Genomic DNA, 18,739 nt, shown 5'->3' with positions numbered 1-18,739 from the left:
TGCTTTCAATACACTGTTTTTGTAATGACCACTATAATGGGAGCGGTACGGGAATGGGACGGGAGTCGTTTTCACCGGGAGTGGGATGGGACAGGATTGTTTTTTTGTTTTTTTTTACTATTGACCAGGACTGGGACGGGATGGGATTTTTGCTGTGGGAGTGGGAAGGGACGGGAGTGAAAATCCACTCTAATTCTGTCACGGTGTGGTCACGGAGCGGCGTGGTGTCTGTCGGCGTGTGAAGTGGAGGACCCAAAATGCAGGGAGGCAGGAGAACCACAGCAGGAGTGCGGGCGAAACTGCCGTGCTTTATTTTACAGAAAACACTAACCAGGGTACTGGTTAATGCTAACTAAACAACAAACTGAAAAGATACAAAATCAAAATGACAGCCAGAACTCCGGAGGTGACCGTGACAAGCGGCAACGATCCCACGCCGACTGATCACCACCCGGGAATTAAATACACTCACACTAATTGGGTAACGAGCCACACCTGGGGCCAGGCACAAGTGGCTGAGGGCTCGGATTGGTCAACCCGGAAGGGCTGGAACCCACTCAGGACCAATCGGGACCCTCAACCAAAACCAGATCTTCCCAGACATGACAAATTCGGACATTTGTTAATTTGTTTGGACATTTTCTGCATTATCAATTTGAAAGTTTTTAAATAAAAGGGTGGAAATTACAACATAGGCAGGTTATTCGATTCTTAAAACAATGGTTATTTGCAGCCCTCAAATATCATATAATGATATTTCTGTACACTCTTCATATCTACGGAATGGGTTTTTTTCTACGTTACACCATCTTCCCTCAGTTATGTTGAGATCAATAGATTGTTAATTATGTAACTTAGGTTGTCCAATGATGTTATGAATTATGTTCCCACTGTCGCTTTGCGTTCGTGTCGTCTGGTGCGTTTCATGTCGTCGCAGAGGAGCAGGAGGACTTATTAATATAGAGAACGTCAGGAAGGACGGAGGTGGGGGGGGGGGGGGGGGAGGGGGGTCAATGAGGATAAAGTCGATGAGGACATCTGCCAAAACTAAGAGATCATCTCACCGCCACTGCAGAAATGGCTGCGCGGTTCGCTGTGATGTAACACACAAATACTAAAGGCAAAAAAAGGCTTTGGGCTTTTCATCTTTCATCCATTTCACGCGCATTGTGTTCTGGCATTGCGATTTTAAACACGAGGCCGGTGGCTTATAAACGGTCACTTTGGATGAAAAAACAAACCGGTATAAATATCATATATAAATTTATGACTTCCATACTGGATCGGTCGAGGCCCGGGTTAACGGCGACCGCCATCGGTGCCGGTGGAAACCGGACTACTGTTTTGTCGAAGGAGGAGAGAAGGAAGGTGTGTTCGTAAGAAGAAAGAGAAGAGAACACCAAGAGTCGAAGGACTGAGAGTAGGGACTTTGAATGTTGGAACCATGACAGGAAAAGGTAGAGAACTGGTTGACATGATGAGGAGGAAGGAAGGTGGCCATATTGTGTTCAGGAGACCAGGATGGAAAGGGAGCAAAGAGAGACGTTCAGGAGCAGGGTTCAAGTTGTTCTATCATGGTGAAGATAGGAAGAGAAACGGATTCGGAGTTATCGCGAAGGAGGAGTTTGTTAGGAACGCTCCCGGTGTCTGCACCAGATGTGATCGGGCTGCCTGATCGTATCGGTGGCCTTCGCGCCTGCCGATGACGTCAGTGCAGCAGCGCGACTTGATGTGTTGACTTTGGTACGTCACAAAAACTGTCTTAATTGTAATAGGAACACATTAGCAATCTAAACTGACAATATTTGTCACATCTCAGTAAATGGGGCAGCAGCTTTAGGAGGGAAGCCCAGACTTCCCTTGTCCCTAGCCACTTCAACCAGTTCCTCCGAAGGGATCCCAAGGCGTTCCCAGGCCAGCCGAGAGACATAGTCTCTCCAGCGTGTCCTGGGTCGGCCCCGGGGCCTCCTGGTGGTGAGCACCTTTCCAGGGAGGTGTCCAGCAGGCATCCGAACCAGATGCCCGAGCCACCTCAACTGCTTCGTCTCAATGCGGAGGAGTAGCAGCTCGACACTGAGTCCCTCCCGGAACACCGAGCTTCGCACCCTATCTCTAAGGGAGAGCCCGGCTACCCTGCGAAGGAAACTCATTTCGACCGCTTGTATCCGGGATCTTGTTCTTTCTGTTACGACCCACAGCTCGCGACCATAGGTGAGGGCAGGAACGTCGATCGACCGGTAAATCGAGAGCTTCGCCTTTTGGCTTAGCTCCTTCTGCAACGGACCGATACAGAGTCCGCATCACTGCAGACGCTGCAGCGATCCGCCTGTCGATCTCCCGCTCTAACCTGCCCTCACTCGTGAACAAGACCCCAAGATACTTGAACTCCTCTACTTGGGGGAAGGATCTTCTCCCCGACCCGGAGAGGGCACTCCACCCTTTTCCGACTGAGGACTATGGTCTCGGATCTGGAGGTGCTGATCCTCATCCCAACCGCTTCACACTCGGCTGCGAACCGCTCCAGTGAGAGTTGAAGATCACGGCTTGATGAAGCCAACAGCACCACATCATCTGCAAAAAGCAGAGATGCAATGTTGAGGCCACCAAACCGGACCCCCTCAACGCTTCGGCTGCGCCTAGAAATTCTGTCCATAAAAGTTATGAACAGAATCGGTGACAAAGGGCAGCCTTGGCGGAGTACGTATCCATTCTTTTATATTTATTTATTTTTATTTGATCTCATTTATTATTTATTCAATCTATTTTATTATTAGTTCCATCTTAACGTATCCTGCTTTTATATTCTTAGGTTTATTTACCTTTTTACAATTTCAGTCCATATATTTTGCTATTTAAATGACATCTTTAATGTTTTCTTTTCAACGTCCACCGGATCATTTCCAGCCAATCCTGTAGCATGACGTCATTGGCAGGCGACCCGTCACATCCGGTACTGACACCAGCACTCACCCACCTGTCATGTGACCTGAACATCCACACGTTACCATAGCAACCACACACACGCCACGTGACATACGTTGCGGCACCTGCACAAGTCTTGACCCTCAAAAAGAGGCCCACCAAAATGTCCCCACAAGGATGAGACGGTCCCCACAATGGTAGTTAAACCATTATGGGCCCCACAATGTAGCAAAGGCAAAGTCACACACACACAGAGGTCAACCTCAGAGGGAGCAATGCTTTACAAGTTATACAAGAACAGCCCGCAGCCCTTCCAATTGTCCGACAGACAATTGGCCGTGCGCGGAAATATGAAAAGAGAGACTTGAGGTGGGGTCAAAATAACAAACCAAAGCAACTAATGGAAGAAAAAAAAAAAACGGAATCCTTTTTGCCCTCTGAAAAGAATATGAAAAGAGGCGGCGGCGTCCGATGGCGCTCGCTTCGCATCCCATCGTCACGATGACACGGATGACGGTGTGTGAGGGAGCCAAAAGCGAGGACGGGCGGGGACAGGGATAATACCTTGTGAATGCATGAACGTAGCGCTCGGGCTTAAAGTGACTTGAGGGCGAGCGGCGCGCGGGAGAGCGAGCGCGTGTTGCCATCAAGCCGGCCAACTCGGCCTCGTCGACTCCCACTGCCCCCCCGCAAACGAGCCGCTGAAGGAGCATCGAAGCGAGGACAAGCCCACGCAAAAGCTGTTCGTTAGTACCGAGAAGTGCGCGAGATATTTAGAGCTTGTTTTTTTTTTTAAGCGCAGCATCAATTGTGGTGCGCGGCTTGAGGAGGAGCGCGAGAAGATGCTCAACAACGTGACGAGCGACTGCGAGGAAGGGGAGGGGAGCCCCAACAATGCGGGTGAGTGAGGCCGCTGAGGCTGACGACTTTGTGCGGGTGTTCCAAGTTGGGAGGGCAACGGATGCTAAGGTTTGGTTTGGGGCTACAGACAGACAGACAGACAGACAGACAGGCAAACTTTCAGAGAGGGATGTCTTTTCTTTGGATGCCGATCTCAACTTTGCAAAGCGCACATTTTTTGAGAGGGTGGGGGCAAAATTTTCGGAGAAAAAAAAAAAGGGGCAAATTTGCCACTGTATTAAGTGGCAAATTTGCCACTGTATAAAGTGGCAAATTTGCCACTGTATAAAGTGGCAAATTTGCGAGAAAAAAAATCCGAAACTTACAAGAAATACACGTAGCGTAGCTATTGTTCCAAGTGAGGAGGGCAACGGATGCTAAGGTTTGGTTTGGGGCTACAGACAGACAGACAGACAGACAGACTGGCAAACTTTCAGAGAGGGATGTCTTTTCTTTGGATGCCGATCTCAACTTTGCAAAGCGCACATTTTCCTTGTGATTCCGTGTGAGTGCGATCCAGCGGAGGTTTAGCTTGTTAAGGAATCCATGACAAGAAAAGGAAAAACTTTATATTGAGCCGAGTGTGAGAGAGTGGGGGCAAAATTTTCGGAGGAAAAAAAAAGGTGCAAATTTGCCACTGTATAAAGTGGCAAATTTGCGAGAAAAAAAATCCGAAACTTACAAGAAATACACGTAGCGTAGCTATTGTCTCATGTGAGGATTCGTTGGTGGTTAATGGGACACTGTTTGTGAAACGAAAAGTTTATTTATATAGCCCTTTTATCACACAAGAGTCCCAAAGGGCTTCACATGCCCGCAAATGACAAATATCAACGACATCCCCTAATCGAACCACATGAGGGCAAGGAAACCAAAAAAAAAAAAAACAGGCAAAAAATGAGAAACTTTAAGAATTAAACTTTACTCGTCATACACGGCAGCTCGAGCCACAACGCTTCCTGATCCATTATCAGCTGACTAAACACTAGCCAATCAGAAGCTAGCTTACTTTAGGTAAATGCAAGTGAATGACGGAGAACAGCAGATTCGACACATCAACTTAGCTACTTGTACAAAAAAATAAAAATACATGTATGAATGTCTAAATAAAAATTCTGGAAACATAAATGTACAAGTAAATATTTATTTTAACAAAAGAACTTAAATGCTTGATCGTCAGGATGTGGACCTTCACAAAGTCAGGCGTCTTCGTCGCTGGCCGTACCCAACGCTTCCAAGGGCGAATGGTTCATCTCGACTAAAGCAATTAATATCGCCTTATTTGAAAACCCGACCGAAAAGTATTGTCACAAACATCCGAGTAGTACGCTACGTGTATTTCTCATAAATTTCTCGCAAATTTGCCACTTTTTTAAGTTACAAAAGGTGTGTTTAAGTTGAAATGTATGCTGAAGGAAAACATTGGCAATTTAGTCAACTAAAATTGCTCTTTATATCTGTCAACTGAACTTGCTCGTTATTTCCGTTAAAACTGAATTGGGTTAAAACTAAAATACAATCAGATGACTAAATGATGACTAAAACTTTAATGAATTTTAGTCAAAAGAAAAACTAAACTAAAACTCAGTTAAAAGTTCTCATCAAAATCAACACTTTAGTGTCTCGCTCAAGGACACGTTGACACAAGGGCTGAGGATCGAACCCACAGCCTCCTGGTCGAGAGACGACCACTCTACCACGGAGCCGTGCCAGCCCCGTTCTGAACTATGTGTTTCAATCCGGGCCCCCGGCGTTGAGTTCACCTGCTCAACATCTCGCCCAAAGTCACCTGGGGTAGGTTCCGGCCCGCCTGTGACCGTGACGGGGCGGGAAAGCGGTATAGAAAATGGATGAGCAATTATCGTAAAATTTTTTTTTAGTTGACCTTAGTTCACATTTGAGTTGACCGACACCACAGCAAACTAAAACCACAGCAATATAATTGCAAGACGAGATGTTCCGGAATCACTAAATGACGAACCGAGCAGAACAAATTCCAACAATTTGCGTTTGTAAAGTGGCGACCGAGCGGGCCGTGAGTTGAAGTGCATCTCATCGGGTGCATTCTCGCGGTTTGCGATCGTTTACGCAGGAGGACGGCGTGCCCAGTCGCGGCAGAATTGATGACGCCGTTCGCTCCTGAGTGAAAGAAGAAGGCAAGGTCACAATTGCTGATCGATCCCGCGAGGCGTCCGCTGGCGATTGATGGCAATCAATAAGATCGACTGGAGTGACCGTGAGGTCAAGTGAGACATTTGTCGGAGCGGAATCGATGTTGCTTCAACAATGCGTCACCAAACATTTAACGAAATTCAGCGGATTTTGAAAGTCTACACACCCCCTGATCAAATGTCTGTGATATGAAAAAAAATGAGGCCCAAAAAAATCTGATCAACATTTTTACACCATTAAGGTGACCCCAAACTCTGGACCAAGGTTTAACCACAACTAATGAAAAAACAAAAATTCTAAAATGTTTGTTAACGAAATAAAACGAAAATGCTTTTTTAAAAAACAAAACTCACTGAAGCTACATTTTATGTTTACAAAACGAACTATAATTATAGCGAAAATGTCCTTCGTTTTAGTCTTTGGTTATTCATTTGGGGTTTATTTTAAATGAGATTTTAAGTATATTTATTTCGATATTACCCGGAATAAGGACGTTTGAAGGTGTGTCACACGGAAGTGATGTCATCGAGCAGCAGCCAATAGAAAAGCACCTTCAGATTTTGCTTGCTTGACTTTTGGCTCCAATGTCTCGGCTTGCCTGCTTTTTCATTTAACTCGGCCCAAATGCAATGCTAGGTAAGAAGTGCGGTACTTTATCATTTTATCATGGTGTATATTAAATATTAAATATTAAGTCATACACATTAAAAAAAATAATAATAATAATACTGAAACTAACTCAACCTAGACTAATATTAAAGTTGTTGTTTTTTAACTAAAACGAATAAAAACTAACAGAACCACCCTGGAAACTAATTAAAACTAACTACATAAAAAAAAATAATAATACAAATAAAAAACTCAAACCTATAATAACCTTGATCTGAACTGTTACGTGTGTTGTGGTTGAGGATGCAAGTGCAGGGAAGCAGAGACGAGGAGGCAGATTTGAAGTAAAAAAAAACCTCATTGGTCTGTAACCTGCGGCTCTGGAGCCACGTGTGGCTCTTTAGTCCCTCTCCTGTGGCTCCCTCTGGATCGCAAAAAAAAAAAAATTGTAGAAATTAATATTTATATATTTGTTATATTTTTAGATAGAATATTCTTTGAATGAATTAACAATTTTGATTTATAAAAAATAATTTAATATTCAAACAATGTCGGTCCAAATGTATTGTTTGTCAGAAAAAATGCACCCCAAAAAAAAGCCAGAAAATGTAACCATAAAATGTCCAAAAAGGGAAAAAGAGAGACAGGAAATGACCATAATATGTGCATAAAGTTGCAGAGATTTAACAGAAAGGGATGAAAAACGAAGTCTGAAAAATTAGGGGGGGAAATATCCAAAACCAGAAAAACCAAAGGTAAAAGAAAATGAATCTCAAAGTATTAGAAGCTGCATATAAACTGTTATGGTGCAGCACGAATGAGCTCTTGGGCTCTCGAACGCAATGTTTCATTCATCGCAATGGTCAAAGGTTTTGCGGCTGCGGACAGATTTGTGCTTATTTATTTGGCCTAAAAGGACTTTTTTTTGACAGGAAAGCTTGCTGACCCCTGCTCGAGCGGAAGCCTGAAAGTTTCGTACTAACACTGACTGCTATTTGGAACTGTTTACATTTTTACAATTTTACAAAAGCATACCTAAGAGTGATCAGCTGGGCCTGGGAAATTTGTAAAGGTGGAGGGGAAAATTAACAATTCCAAATAGCCGTGTGCGTGCGTGCGTGCGTGCGTGCGTGCGTGCGTGCGTGCGTTTTAAGTAAAGTTAATGATCATGTGTTGGCCACTGGAAATGATTCAGGACATAATGCATAAAGGTCAAACTAAGTTGAAATTGTTTCGTATTGATAACAACAATTATTATGGATGAGTCATCAGTTTGGATGAATTTGAATCAATGTTTTTCAGATTGCACTTGCTCATGTTTTTGTAGATAATGAACAACACATTTCATTATAATTACCCCAAGAAAGCTCGATTATGAAGAAAATCATTTGGTAATAATTGCCATCACGATGAGGACAATCATTTGTTTTTTGGTACAAAACAAAACTAAAGTTTAAACATGTAAAAAGTGTTTCTTTGCAACACTATAATTGTGCAAGTTATTTTTGTACCAAACAAGATTCATGAAATTAGTCATTTTTAAATAAAAAAGGGCAAACATATCAATGTTAAACAACTCAAAATTATTATTAATAATCTTTTGTTTTTGTTTAAGATTATGCCGATTTTGCAATTGTGGAGTGCAATAATCGAAATTGCAAATGAATTGTGCTTAATTACACAGCCCTAACCTCAAGGGGGGGAAAGAAAAAAAAAGGCAGAAGCAGGTGGACCTGTATTATGTTGCACAAAACAAAACCAAGTCCAAAAGTGAACGTCAACACCACAAAAGTCAACCTTCATCATGAGCACCCGGACCTCGAAACCAAACTCATTGAGACGTCCGTTGGCGCTGGCGCGTGCTCGCCCACTGATCGCGCTGACGTTTTCACATTTTCCAGTAAGTTCAAAGCCCCTCAAATCATCTGGTGCCGCTTGTGGAGAAGAGCGAAGGTCGTTTCAATAACAAATATTTGTCTGTGTTTATATAAGAGCATAAAATGACACCATGTGCGCTTAATGTGAAGTCACGGGTGAGGCTTTGCGAACGTTACGCAAGTCAAGCACATGGTTGGATCATCGTTTTTTTCGACGATGGAGGACCAAAACTGTCCAAATTCTAAATAAATAACTCAATAAATAAACGAGTGAATAAAAGGGAAAATAAAAATGGAGATATGGGATAGGCTCCAGCAACCCCCGCGACCCTTGTGAGGACAAGCGGTACAGAAAATGGATGGATGGATGGATATATATATATATATATATATATATATATATATATATATATATATATATATATATAAATAAATATAAGTAAAGATAAAAATAAAAAACGAGATTCAAAAAATACAAATAAATACAAAAACAAATATAAGAGAATTAAATAAATAAATAAAAACGCTCTCACGTGTGTTTATTATACAGGTTGAAATGTTATTCAAATGAGGGGGCGGTCCTAAGCGTGTCTTGGGTTGGGCCCCACCGTTGCAAACTGCCTAAAAGCAGTGTTTTGCAACTTTTTTTTTTTTCATGGAAATATTGATATACTATACTGCACACGGGAAAAGGCGGAAAAGGCATTTTCTTATGTTTGGCTTGGATGTTTTCTCACGTGCTAAGAGCAGCGCACCGTTCAATCCTTCAGTGACCTTGATGGTCTGGAACGGTTCTCCTGAATTCAACTGGGACTGGCGGTAGACCACACATCCAATTCACGGCAGCTCACTTTATAGTCAACTTACTTGCATTTGGGAACAACAACAACAAAAAAGAACATTCTAAGCCAAACGCAAAATAAATATCAAATTAGCATTGATGCTAATCTAACTTTACATGACAAGGGCAAAGTTGGTCATTGTAAAATTGGAGCAAAATGTTTTTACTTTGAAGGACCACGCGGATCGTGCCTGATGTTAAAACAAACACGACTAATCCACTGGCCAGATGTCACAAGCCTGTTCGCCGGCATGTGAATAGAATCCATTTCACTGATTGCGAAAAATACGTAATCATTTTTACGAATGGGAAAAGGTTCATATGAAATGATCGCTGATGGACGGCTCAAATATTCTTAGCATAGATATAAAATGGTGTTGGGTTCTTGATTTTATTGTCGTTTAAATGTACAGGTGTTCCCTATAACGCCATTCACTTTTTCGCAGCCTTACTCATTTTTTGGGGTGCAATTTTGCATGCATTATTTTTTTTTTTTACAGTAGTGTACCTAATTTATGCAGAGAGAAATGTGAGAAAATGTAAATACCTCTCTGAGAAGTGCATAAAGTTTTTTACAGCCTTAAAACATTTATAATAAACATAAAATTAAAATTAAAAACTGACTACTTCGTGGATTTCACTTTTTTGGAACGTTAACCCCAGCGATAAACGAGGGAACACTATTTACAGTGGAGTCTCGAGAGACAAAATTATTTACAAAAGTAGTGATAAAAGCAAATATTGATGGCAAACAACGTTCACAGTTTCATCTTTTCCTTCCACTCGTGTTAATTTCGTCAACAAAAACAAAACAAAAATAATTTCGTCAACACACATTTTTCACCGGACTAAAACTCGACTACACTCGAGTAAAACCCTCATTAATAAACAATAACTTGGACTAAATCAGTACGCATTTTCGTCAACTAATGAAGACGAGACGACGATGTACTTCACTTCATAAAAAGTGGACTAAAATCAATGGACATTTTAGTTCATGAACAAAAACGAGATTTAAAAAAATATATATTTTGTAAAATCTTGTCTCTGCTAATCTTTCACTGTGATACTGTCATCACTGTCATGTGACACACATTTCAAATCTGTAGCTAGCGAGTGTAATATGTGGATTGATGGCGAAAGGTTAAAATAGTCAATTATAGTTATAACGTAACATGAATCCAACGGCTATAACGTTCCAACAATAATGTTAATTTTACCGCTAACTAATGCTTGCTAACCTGCTAGCTTGTAGCATAGAGCCATAGTAGCCACTTGTTGATATACTGTAGTTGTTGTTCATCAAAAAAACATATGTTCAACATTATCTAAAAATAACGGGTAAAATGATTGTCCTGACTAAAACGTTGACAGACGTTTTGTTGACTAAAAGTAGACGAATTAAATCAAGTTTTCTTGGACTAAAATAAAGACTAAAATGCTAGATTTGTAATCGACTAAAAATAGACTAAATAAATGCGGGATGAGGTTGACTAACTGAACTAAACTAACAAGCGTGATTGAAACTGAGACTAAATTTAAAAATGGCGGATCAAATGAAGACTACCTTCCAATGTAATGTGGCGTGTGGCAATATATAAAGCTGACCTCCTTTTGTCCTATAAAGATTTGAATATTGTTGCCTGTGTTGGAAATCATTTCTTTGATTTCTGCGTGTTCAAATAAAATTCAAAGTTGAAGTCTCGTGGAGAAGTTTTGCTAGCTTTATTTCAGAGTCTGAAAGACATCTCTAGAACCCGGCTCAAATAGCCCTGATCCAAGAAGTGTAACATTCTCAACATACACTCACTCATTTATACAAAAACAGTTCCCTCCCCCTTTATTGACAAAGAGGTACCTTTTGCCCCTCCAGGCATAGAGCAACCCATGTGGCACTCTTTGTCAAGACAAGAGTCTTAAAGTCTACACACCCCCTATCCTTATCTCTACCTCAGGATGTGGGTAAACAATTGGCCCCCAGCGCCTCCTGGCACCAGAAATTCACGCAGACGGCCCTTTTGTTCAGACACCTCTTATTTAGATTAAATCAGACACCTTACTATGACAGGGAAGAGAACAAAGACTATAGATAAACTAACATATGGGGAACAGTTGTAACATATCTAACTAAAATCAAAAACACTTTGAAAAATATAAATTGAAACAGAAAAACAATGTTAATAATCCAACACCTGCTAAAGATGTATTGCTTCACGAAACCGTCTAAGAGGAGAGAGCTGTTGTTGTCTTCCATCCTGGCATGTCGTCCTCCGGAATGCGAAGGACAGCCGAGGTGGGGTTTCATCGGGGAGTGTGTTTAAATCCCGTCAATGATTGTCAGTAATCCTCACAATGTGTTTTAGCGCCTCTTCAATTGCTCCACTTAAACGGAGAGCGCGTCACGTCATGACTTTAATCTATATGGAGCGAGTGGGTCAGAATGTCGAAGCTGGATTACAAAAGGTCTTGACATAGTCGTCGTGTCTGCAGACACAATTTATTTTCTGTATTATGGATTAGAATGTGCAGCAGAGTGATTTAGCGGTTACAGTTTGGAGGTTCTGGGTTCGAATCTTAGCGTTCAGCCTGCCGGTGCGGAGTTTGCAAGTTCTTGTGTTTTCTTCAGGCACTCGCAGTTAAGTGAACATTCGAAATTGACATGAGGCGTGAAAGAGAGTGTGGTTGTTGTCGGTTCGTCCGGACAAGTGATTGGCTGGTGACCGCGAGTGTCTCGTAACATAACGAGAAGTACAATTTCCTGGACCTTCACCAAGACTGGACAACAATCCAAATAAGCAAACGGAGAAATGATGAATATTTAGACATTTCTGACAATTAATAATAATAATAATAATACAGAAATGTTGAATATTTAGACATTGCTGGCAAATAAAAATAATAATAACAATACAGAGAAATGTTTCATATTTTGACATTTCTGAAAATTTAAGATAATTAAAAAATAAATATTAATAATAAGAAGAAAGTAACTGAGAAATATTGAATATTAGACATTTCTGACAATTGAAAATAATAAGAATAATGATACATAGAGATGTTGAATATTTAGACATTTCTGAGAATTAAAAATATAAAAGAAAATAATAATAATAATAATAACTGCGAAATGTTGAATATTAAGACATTTCTGACAATTGAAAAGAATAAGAATAATGATACATAGAGATGTTGAATATTTAGATATTTCTGAGAATTAAAAATATAAAAGAAAATAATAATAATAATAATAATAACTGAGAAATGTTGAATATTAATACATTTCTGACAATTAAAAATAATAAGAATAATGATACATAGAGATGTTGAATATTTAGACATTGCTGAGAATTAAAAATATAAAATAAAATAATAATAATAATATCTGAGAAATGTTGAATATTAAGACATTTCTGACAATTGAAAATAATAAGAATAATGATACATTGAGATGTTGAATATTTAGACATTGCTGAGAATTAAAAATATAAAAGAAAATAATAATAATAATAACTGAGAAATGTTGAATATTTAGACATGTCTGAGAAGAAGAAAAAAAAATAATAATAATACAGAGAAATGTTGAATACTTAGACATTTTTGACAATTAAAAAAATAATAGTAATAATAATGATAATTATAATTATAATTTAGATTCTTGCTTCCAGGTATTTCTTCTCAACTGAGATTTTGTAGCATTAACATTATATATGACCATATGGATTTATGTGAAAATTTAGCGTGAAATTGCCTCAAATTTTGGCTTGATTTGGAAATACGCCCAGAATAGAGATCTGACGCCACGATCATGTAACTACCTTTGCATTGCAAGCCAGAAATCATGTTTACTTCTGCGTTGTGACTTGGGTTTTTGTGTCACGTGTCACTTGAAGCGGACGTACTCACACACTGGAAATATGGGCTTGCGTTCAACAAAAGAAAACACTTGCAGTCGCAGCTTCCGCTCGCTCATCTTACTAAGTCGTTCACAAGTCCCTGGGATCACTCATCTGAGAATGTTTGTCTGCGGTCCAGAAGAAGAGCAATGAGCAGTGACAGAGATTTCCTTTAATCCTCCAAAATAAGCTACAGCACCAACTAATCATCTTAGACTAGATCAAATACAGTACAGTGTGTCAGCTAAATCTTTGCTTCAGTGTAGAATATAGCGTCTCATTCACACGACAATATTGTCTCTATCGACCACCATATCAGGCACCATTAATTGACTTGAGCTTGTTTATTTATGAAATGTTTTATTTGGGTATAGTCCCTCAAGACTTGTGCATGGAGTTTTCACGAACAATGTTCAAAAAAACGTGAAATAAGCAACAATTGCTGATGCTAAATGCTATTGCTAAATGCTATACAACAGCACTAAATGTCACGGTGTGGTCACGGAGCGGCGTGGTGTCCGTCGGCGTGTGAAGCGGAGGACCCAAAATGCAGGGAGGCAGGAGAACCACAGCAGGAGTGCGGGCGAAACTGCCGTGCTTTATTTTACAGAAAACACTAACCAGGGTACTGGTTAATGCTAACTAAACAACAAACTGAAAAGATACAAAAATCAAAATGACATACAGAACTCCGGTGGTGACCGTGACAAGCGGCAACGATCCCACGCCGGCTGATCACCACCCGGGAATTAAATACACTCACACTAATTGGGTAACGAGCCACACCTGGGGCCAGGCATAAGTGGCTGAGAGCCCGGATTGGTCAACCCGGAAGGGCTGGAACCCGCTCAGGACCAATCGGGACCCTCAACCAAAACCAGATCTTCCCAGACATGACACTCAACAGGTCAATGCACTCACCATTATCCAAGCTTTTTTTGCTCGGTCCTGACAACTATCGGAAGCTGGTTTTGCCGGCGTTTGCCTCGCGCTGGTCACTCACTGTAACATTGAAAATGGAACTGCTCGAAAGATTCAAGCTTGCGTTGTCTGACAGGCAACTGGCAACCGCAGTGGATAGTAGGACTTCAATTCCCATGGGTCTTACATGCAAAAGCAGGAAGTAGTTTGAGTTCCTGCGATTGCCCGCTACCGAGGTCCGTCCGGCTATCGATTAGATGCGGATGCGCATGAGAATGCAAACGTATGTTTGGAAGTAATTAGGAAAGAATTAACAGTTAAATGTCCTTTTATGGGTTTATGGTATGAATCGCTATGACAACTGTGTGATTGACAAAAAAAAACAACAACAACAGACGTTCAGTAGACTTCTCCCATCCCATTTTGGCACAGCGGCCAGAAAACGGGGCTTACCTGGCGGCTGCCGGGAACAAAAGTATCAATGTAGCTTTATCTGGTTCAAATGTAGTTTCATTTGACTTTAATCCTGTTTCCGCTGACAGCGGTTGGAAAGCAGGCAACACCTTGTCCTGATCGCCAGTCAGTACGTTTGCATTCATCGGTGCCAATGAAGTAGCTCTCAGTTTTAGAAAGACAAAGATGGCTTCCGCACGACACCATCAGTGACTCGGAGCAAATGTTGTGCCCACATGTTGACTGAATATGTTTTGACAAGAGCTATCAGAATGTCAAGTGGACTAAACAGGAAAGCCTCACAAATCAGTGTCAACTTAGCTCAGTGGCGACTCGGATGGAATGAATGCAAATTTTCATTTACAGAAGGCGTCCGGGAAATTTGTGGGCCTGAAGTAATTGATGTAATTCAAGCTCACGTATGCAGCTGATTGGTACATTTTTGCTCACATGCAGATGTTAAATTCTGCCTTCCTCTGTGGCCTCCAGCAGCTGCTGGATAATCCCCCCTTTTGAGCCTGCGTCATATTAAGCTTTTAAAAGCTGGAATCAACTGTCCATTTTGTAATAGCCGTGTCACATGAAGGGTACAAATCTGCCTCGCATTTCAAATTGCAGCTTGTTGCGTCACGTAAACCTTTTGGAAAAAATGATCGCTAACAGGTTTTTTAGTTTGCGGCACGGCGGCTGACTGGTTAGCACGTCCAACCTCCCAATGCAGAAGACGTGAGATGGAGTCCGGGCTTCGGCCTTCCTGGGTGGAGTTTGCATGTTCTCCCCGTGCTTGCGTGGCTTTTCTCCGGGTACTCCGGTTTCCTCCCACTTTCCAAAGACATGCGTGGCAGGTTCAATGAACATTCAAAATTGTCCATAGTTGTGATTGTGAATGTGGATGGTTGTTCGTCTGTGTTTTGCCCTGCGATTGGCTGGCAAGCAGTTCAGGGTGTACCCCGCCTACTGCCCGAAGCCAGCTGGGATAGGCTCCAGCACCCCCCGCGACCCTTGTGAGGAAAAGCGGTTATGAAGATGGATGAATGGTTTTTATTTTGCTATTTTATTTCATCTTTCGTTGGTTATGAATTTATTGTTTAAAGCGTGTTTTGCTTGTGCACGGACTGAGAAGTACCGTCTGGACTGACCCCGACCGACGGACGTAAAACCTGTCCGTGTATTTTTCTGAGGCTTTGCGCCGTGAAGCGCTCGCCGAAAATGAGGGCAAACTGGGTTACCCTAACCCGAAAGGTGGGCATCTATCAATACAACGGCCCGTCATTGATATTTCTCTGTTAAGTCGTTCATAATGGCTTTCTCCCAGAACAGGACTGCCTGTTGTCACAGTTCATATTTTCATGGCCGTACACGAAGAACAACGTAACTTTGACTTGCAGTGGACACCGTGACCTCAACTGGGTGATAGTGACTTTGCAGACATTGCTCTGTTGTCACACGGTCACCTATGGCGCTCTGCTGGCCCACATATTTGCTAAAGTAGAATTGACATAGGGCAGAGATTAAACCGAGGTCACGAGCACAACGTTCCTTACGTTGTTGACATTGTTGAGGCCAACAACAGAAATGAAGAATTGTGGGAAAAAAAAGCAAAACGAGCAGTGTTGAGATTCAAATTCCGTTCCGTCTTCAATTCCGCTTATCCGGGGTCGGGTCGCGGGGGCAGCAGCTTTATAGAAGGGAAGCCCAGACTTCCCTCTCCCCAGCCACTTCAGCCAGCTCCTCCAACGGGATCCCAAGGCGTTCCCAAGCCAGCCGTGAGACGTCGTCTCTCCAGCGTGTCCTGGGTCGTCACCCGGGGCCTCCTGCCAGTAGGACATGCCCGGAACACCTCCCCAGGGAGGCGCCCAGGAGGCATCCGAACCAGATGCCCCAGCCACCTCCACTGAGATTCAAATGCAATGTCACAAATGGGGTGGCATCAGACACACTTCACAGACAATGTCGTCAAATAATGACTACATTTCAACTTGAGAGGAAAAAAGAGGCAGAGGAAGACTGAGTCAGCTGGTGAAAAATCGACAGAACTAAAGACAACTGGAAAATCCTGGAAGGAACTGGGAAAGTTTACACGCAATGCAATGAAATGGAGATCACTTGGCCTACACGCCACCTGCCGGGCTTTTTGAACCCACTGCCTGAGAAAAAGTGAACAGACCAAATCGACCTCAATATAATGTTTACATGCCCTCCGCTTCAACGCGTTCTTGTCATCGATTGGTGTCTCAGGTGATGGAAACCCCAAGGAGAGCAGTCCTTTCATCAACAGCAGCGCCTCAAGCGATATGGAGAAGAGCCAGCACTATGACGGCAAGAACATGGCGCTGTTTGAGGTCAGTGAGATTTGTCTTTCTTTTTCTCCGTCAAATGCGTACGTTGAGAGCATGAATTGATAGCGATGCGTGTGCGCGCGTACACTTGCAGGAGGAGATGGACACCAGCCCGATGGTGTCCTCTTTGCTCAGCAGCCTTGCCAACTACTCCAACCTGCCAACAGGGAGCAAAGAGCACGAGGAGGCTGAGAACAACGAAGAGGGTGCACGTCCGTCGAAAAAACCGGTCAAGGTAGAGAAGTGGGACGGGTACCGCAAATCATGACGTCGAAAATGAATTGTCAAGAAATTCCATTTCTTTTTTTTTCTTTTTTTCTTTTTTTTTTTCTCTTTTTTTCTTTTCTTTTCTTTTCTTTTCTAATTGAAAGAATTGTATAATCATTGTAGGGAATCATACCGTAACTGGAATAATCGTACTGTAGTCGGAGCAAATCGCATCATATGGTAATTTGAGTGAATTGTGTTGCATTGTAATTGGAAAGAATCAAATAATAATTGGAATGAATAATAACTGGAGTGAATTGTATTTTAATTGGAGTAAAATGTATTGAAATTGGAGCAAATTTTATTACGTCATAATTGGGGTCACTTTTACTGTAATCGGAGTGAAACCCGATAAGAAATTCCATTTCTAGTTCTGATAAAGCGTTGACAAAAAAAGAAGTGACACGAGTGGCAACTTGTATTTTTGCCTTTCACGTTGCTCCCATTTTGTGTTTGTCAGGCGCCACAGCTGGGAACTCTGATGGGGGTTTACTTGCCGTGTATTCAGAATATTTTCGGTGTGATCCTCTTCTTGCGAATGACCTGGATGGTCGGGATTGGAGGCGTCCTCGGCTCCTTCATAATTGTCTTCATGTGTTGCTCCACAGTGAGTATTGCAGACGTGCATGCGCTCCTACTTGGGAATCCTCACCACTGCGTTTCGTTACGTCACCAATTTCTGACCAATGTGCCGAAATGATGGAATTTCACGGAATTGGCTCAAAAATGATGAGTTGTTGAGTTTGAAATCATGTGAGTGTGTTCATTCATCTATCTATGCCAGTGACTTACAATGACAGGCAGAGAAATGAAATGCTCATCCACTTGATGACGCAAATTCCACGTAATCTGTGCATCCACTTATTTCCATTCATACAACAGAGTAATCGCTTTGTGTTACTTTCAGTAAGTACATTATTTTTTATATTTTTTGTGGCATTTTTGTTTGGTGCTTTTTTCTGTGAGTTTTTTTTATTTATGTAAAGTATGTGCCTTGGCGTGATTAGAAAAGTGCATTATCCGGATGCTGAAGGTGACCTGGTAAATCCCGGTCTAAAATTGCCTTTATCCTATTTTGCATCAGTCGCACGCTGCTACAGCAAAATGTGGTATAAAATACTGTACATAGCTATATATTTGAGTAAAATGTATTGTATAGAATATGTTGTATTCCAACAAAAATCCACCCCTCAAGCTGGAGACTGCAGAGCAAACTGGCGAGCAAGATTCTTTCAACATGCCTTCTGCCCAAAAAGGAGTTTACAGTACTTCCCGTTTAATGAGCCAGGTGGCCTCTGTGGCTTTATCGTGTAATAATGGCAATATAGATCAGCATTTCCTGAAATTCCACTCAAATCCTGGCAATCCAATGCAACCTTTAGAAAAGAATGTCTCCCACAATGTCTGCAGTGGTTAGAAATGGATTTACTGAGAATTGCGAATCAGTTACGGGTCGCCGGCAAGCATACATGTACGCTGATCATGTCAGCGAACTGAACAGACTACTCGACCGCTGGTTCTCGACCCCGGTCCTCGAGTACCCCA

The 18,739-nt window shown here is 41.8% G+C and overlaps 1 protein-coding gene across 2 annotated transcripts in view; it reads left to right on the top strand.

Annotated features, from left to right (window-relative positions):
• Window positions 1–3,501: 3,501 nt before the first annotated feature.
• Window positions 3,502–18,739, top strand: part of LOC147180171 (solute carrier family 12 member 5-like) — a 31,657-nt gene continuing 16,419 nt past the window's right edge. For both annotated transcript variants that reach the window (XM_086067139.1, XM_086067138.1), the window contains exons 1-4: window positions 3,502–3,822; window positions 16,827–16,930; window positions 17,022–17,162; window positions 17,655–17,801. In XM_086067139.1, the coding sequence (XP_085923265.1) occupies window positions 3,765–3,822; window positions 16,827–16,930; window positions 17,022–17,162; window positions 17,655–17,801 (450 nt within the window). In that variant the 5' untranslated portion in view covers window positions 3,502–3,764. The remainder of the gene's footprint in view (window positions 3,823–16,826; window positions 16,931–17,021; window positions 17,163–17,654; window positions 17,802–18,739) is intronic.

Source organism: Leptonotus elevatus, chromosome 2, assembly GCF_054856555.1.
Source record: "Leptonotus elevatus isolate MCC_2025b chromosome 2, RoL_Lele_1.0, whole genome shotgun sequence".
In the NCBI taxonomy this organism is placed as follows: Eukaryota; Metazoa; Chordata; class Actinopteri; order Syngnathiformes; family Syngnathidae; genus Leptonotus; species Leptonotus elevatus.
This window is presented reverse-complemented; position numbering and strand designations above follow the sequence as displayed.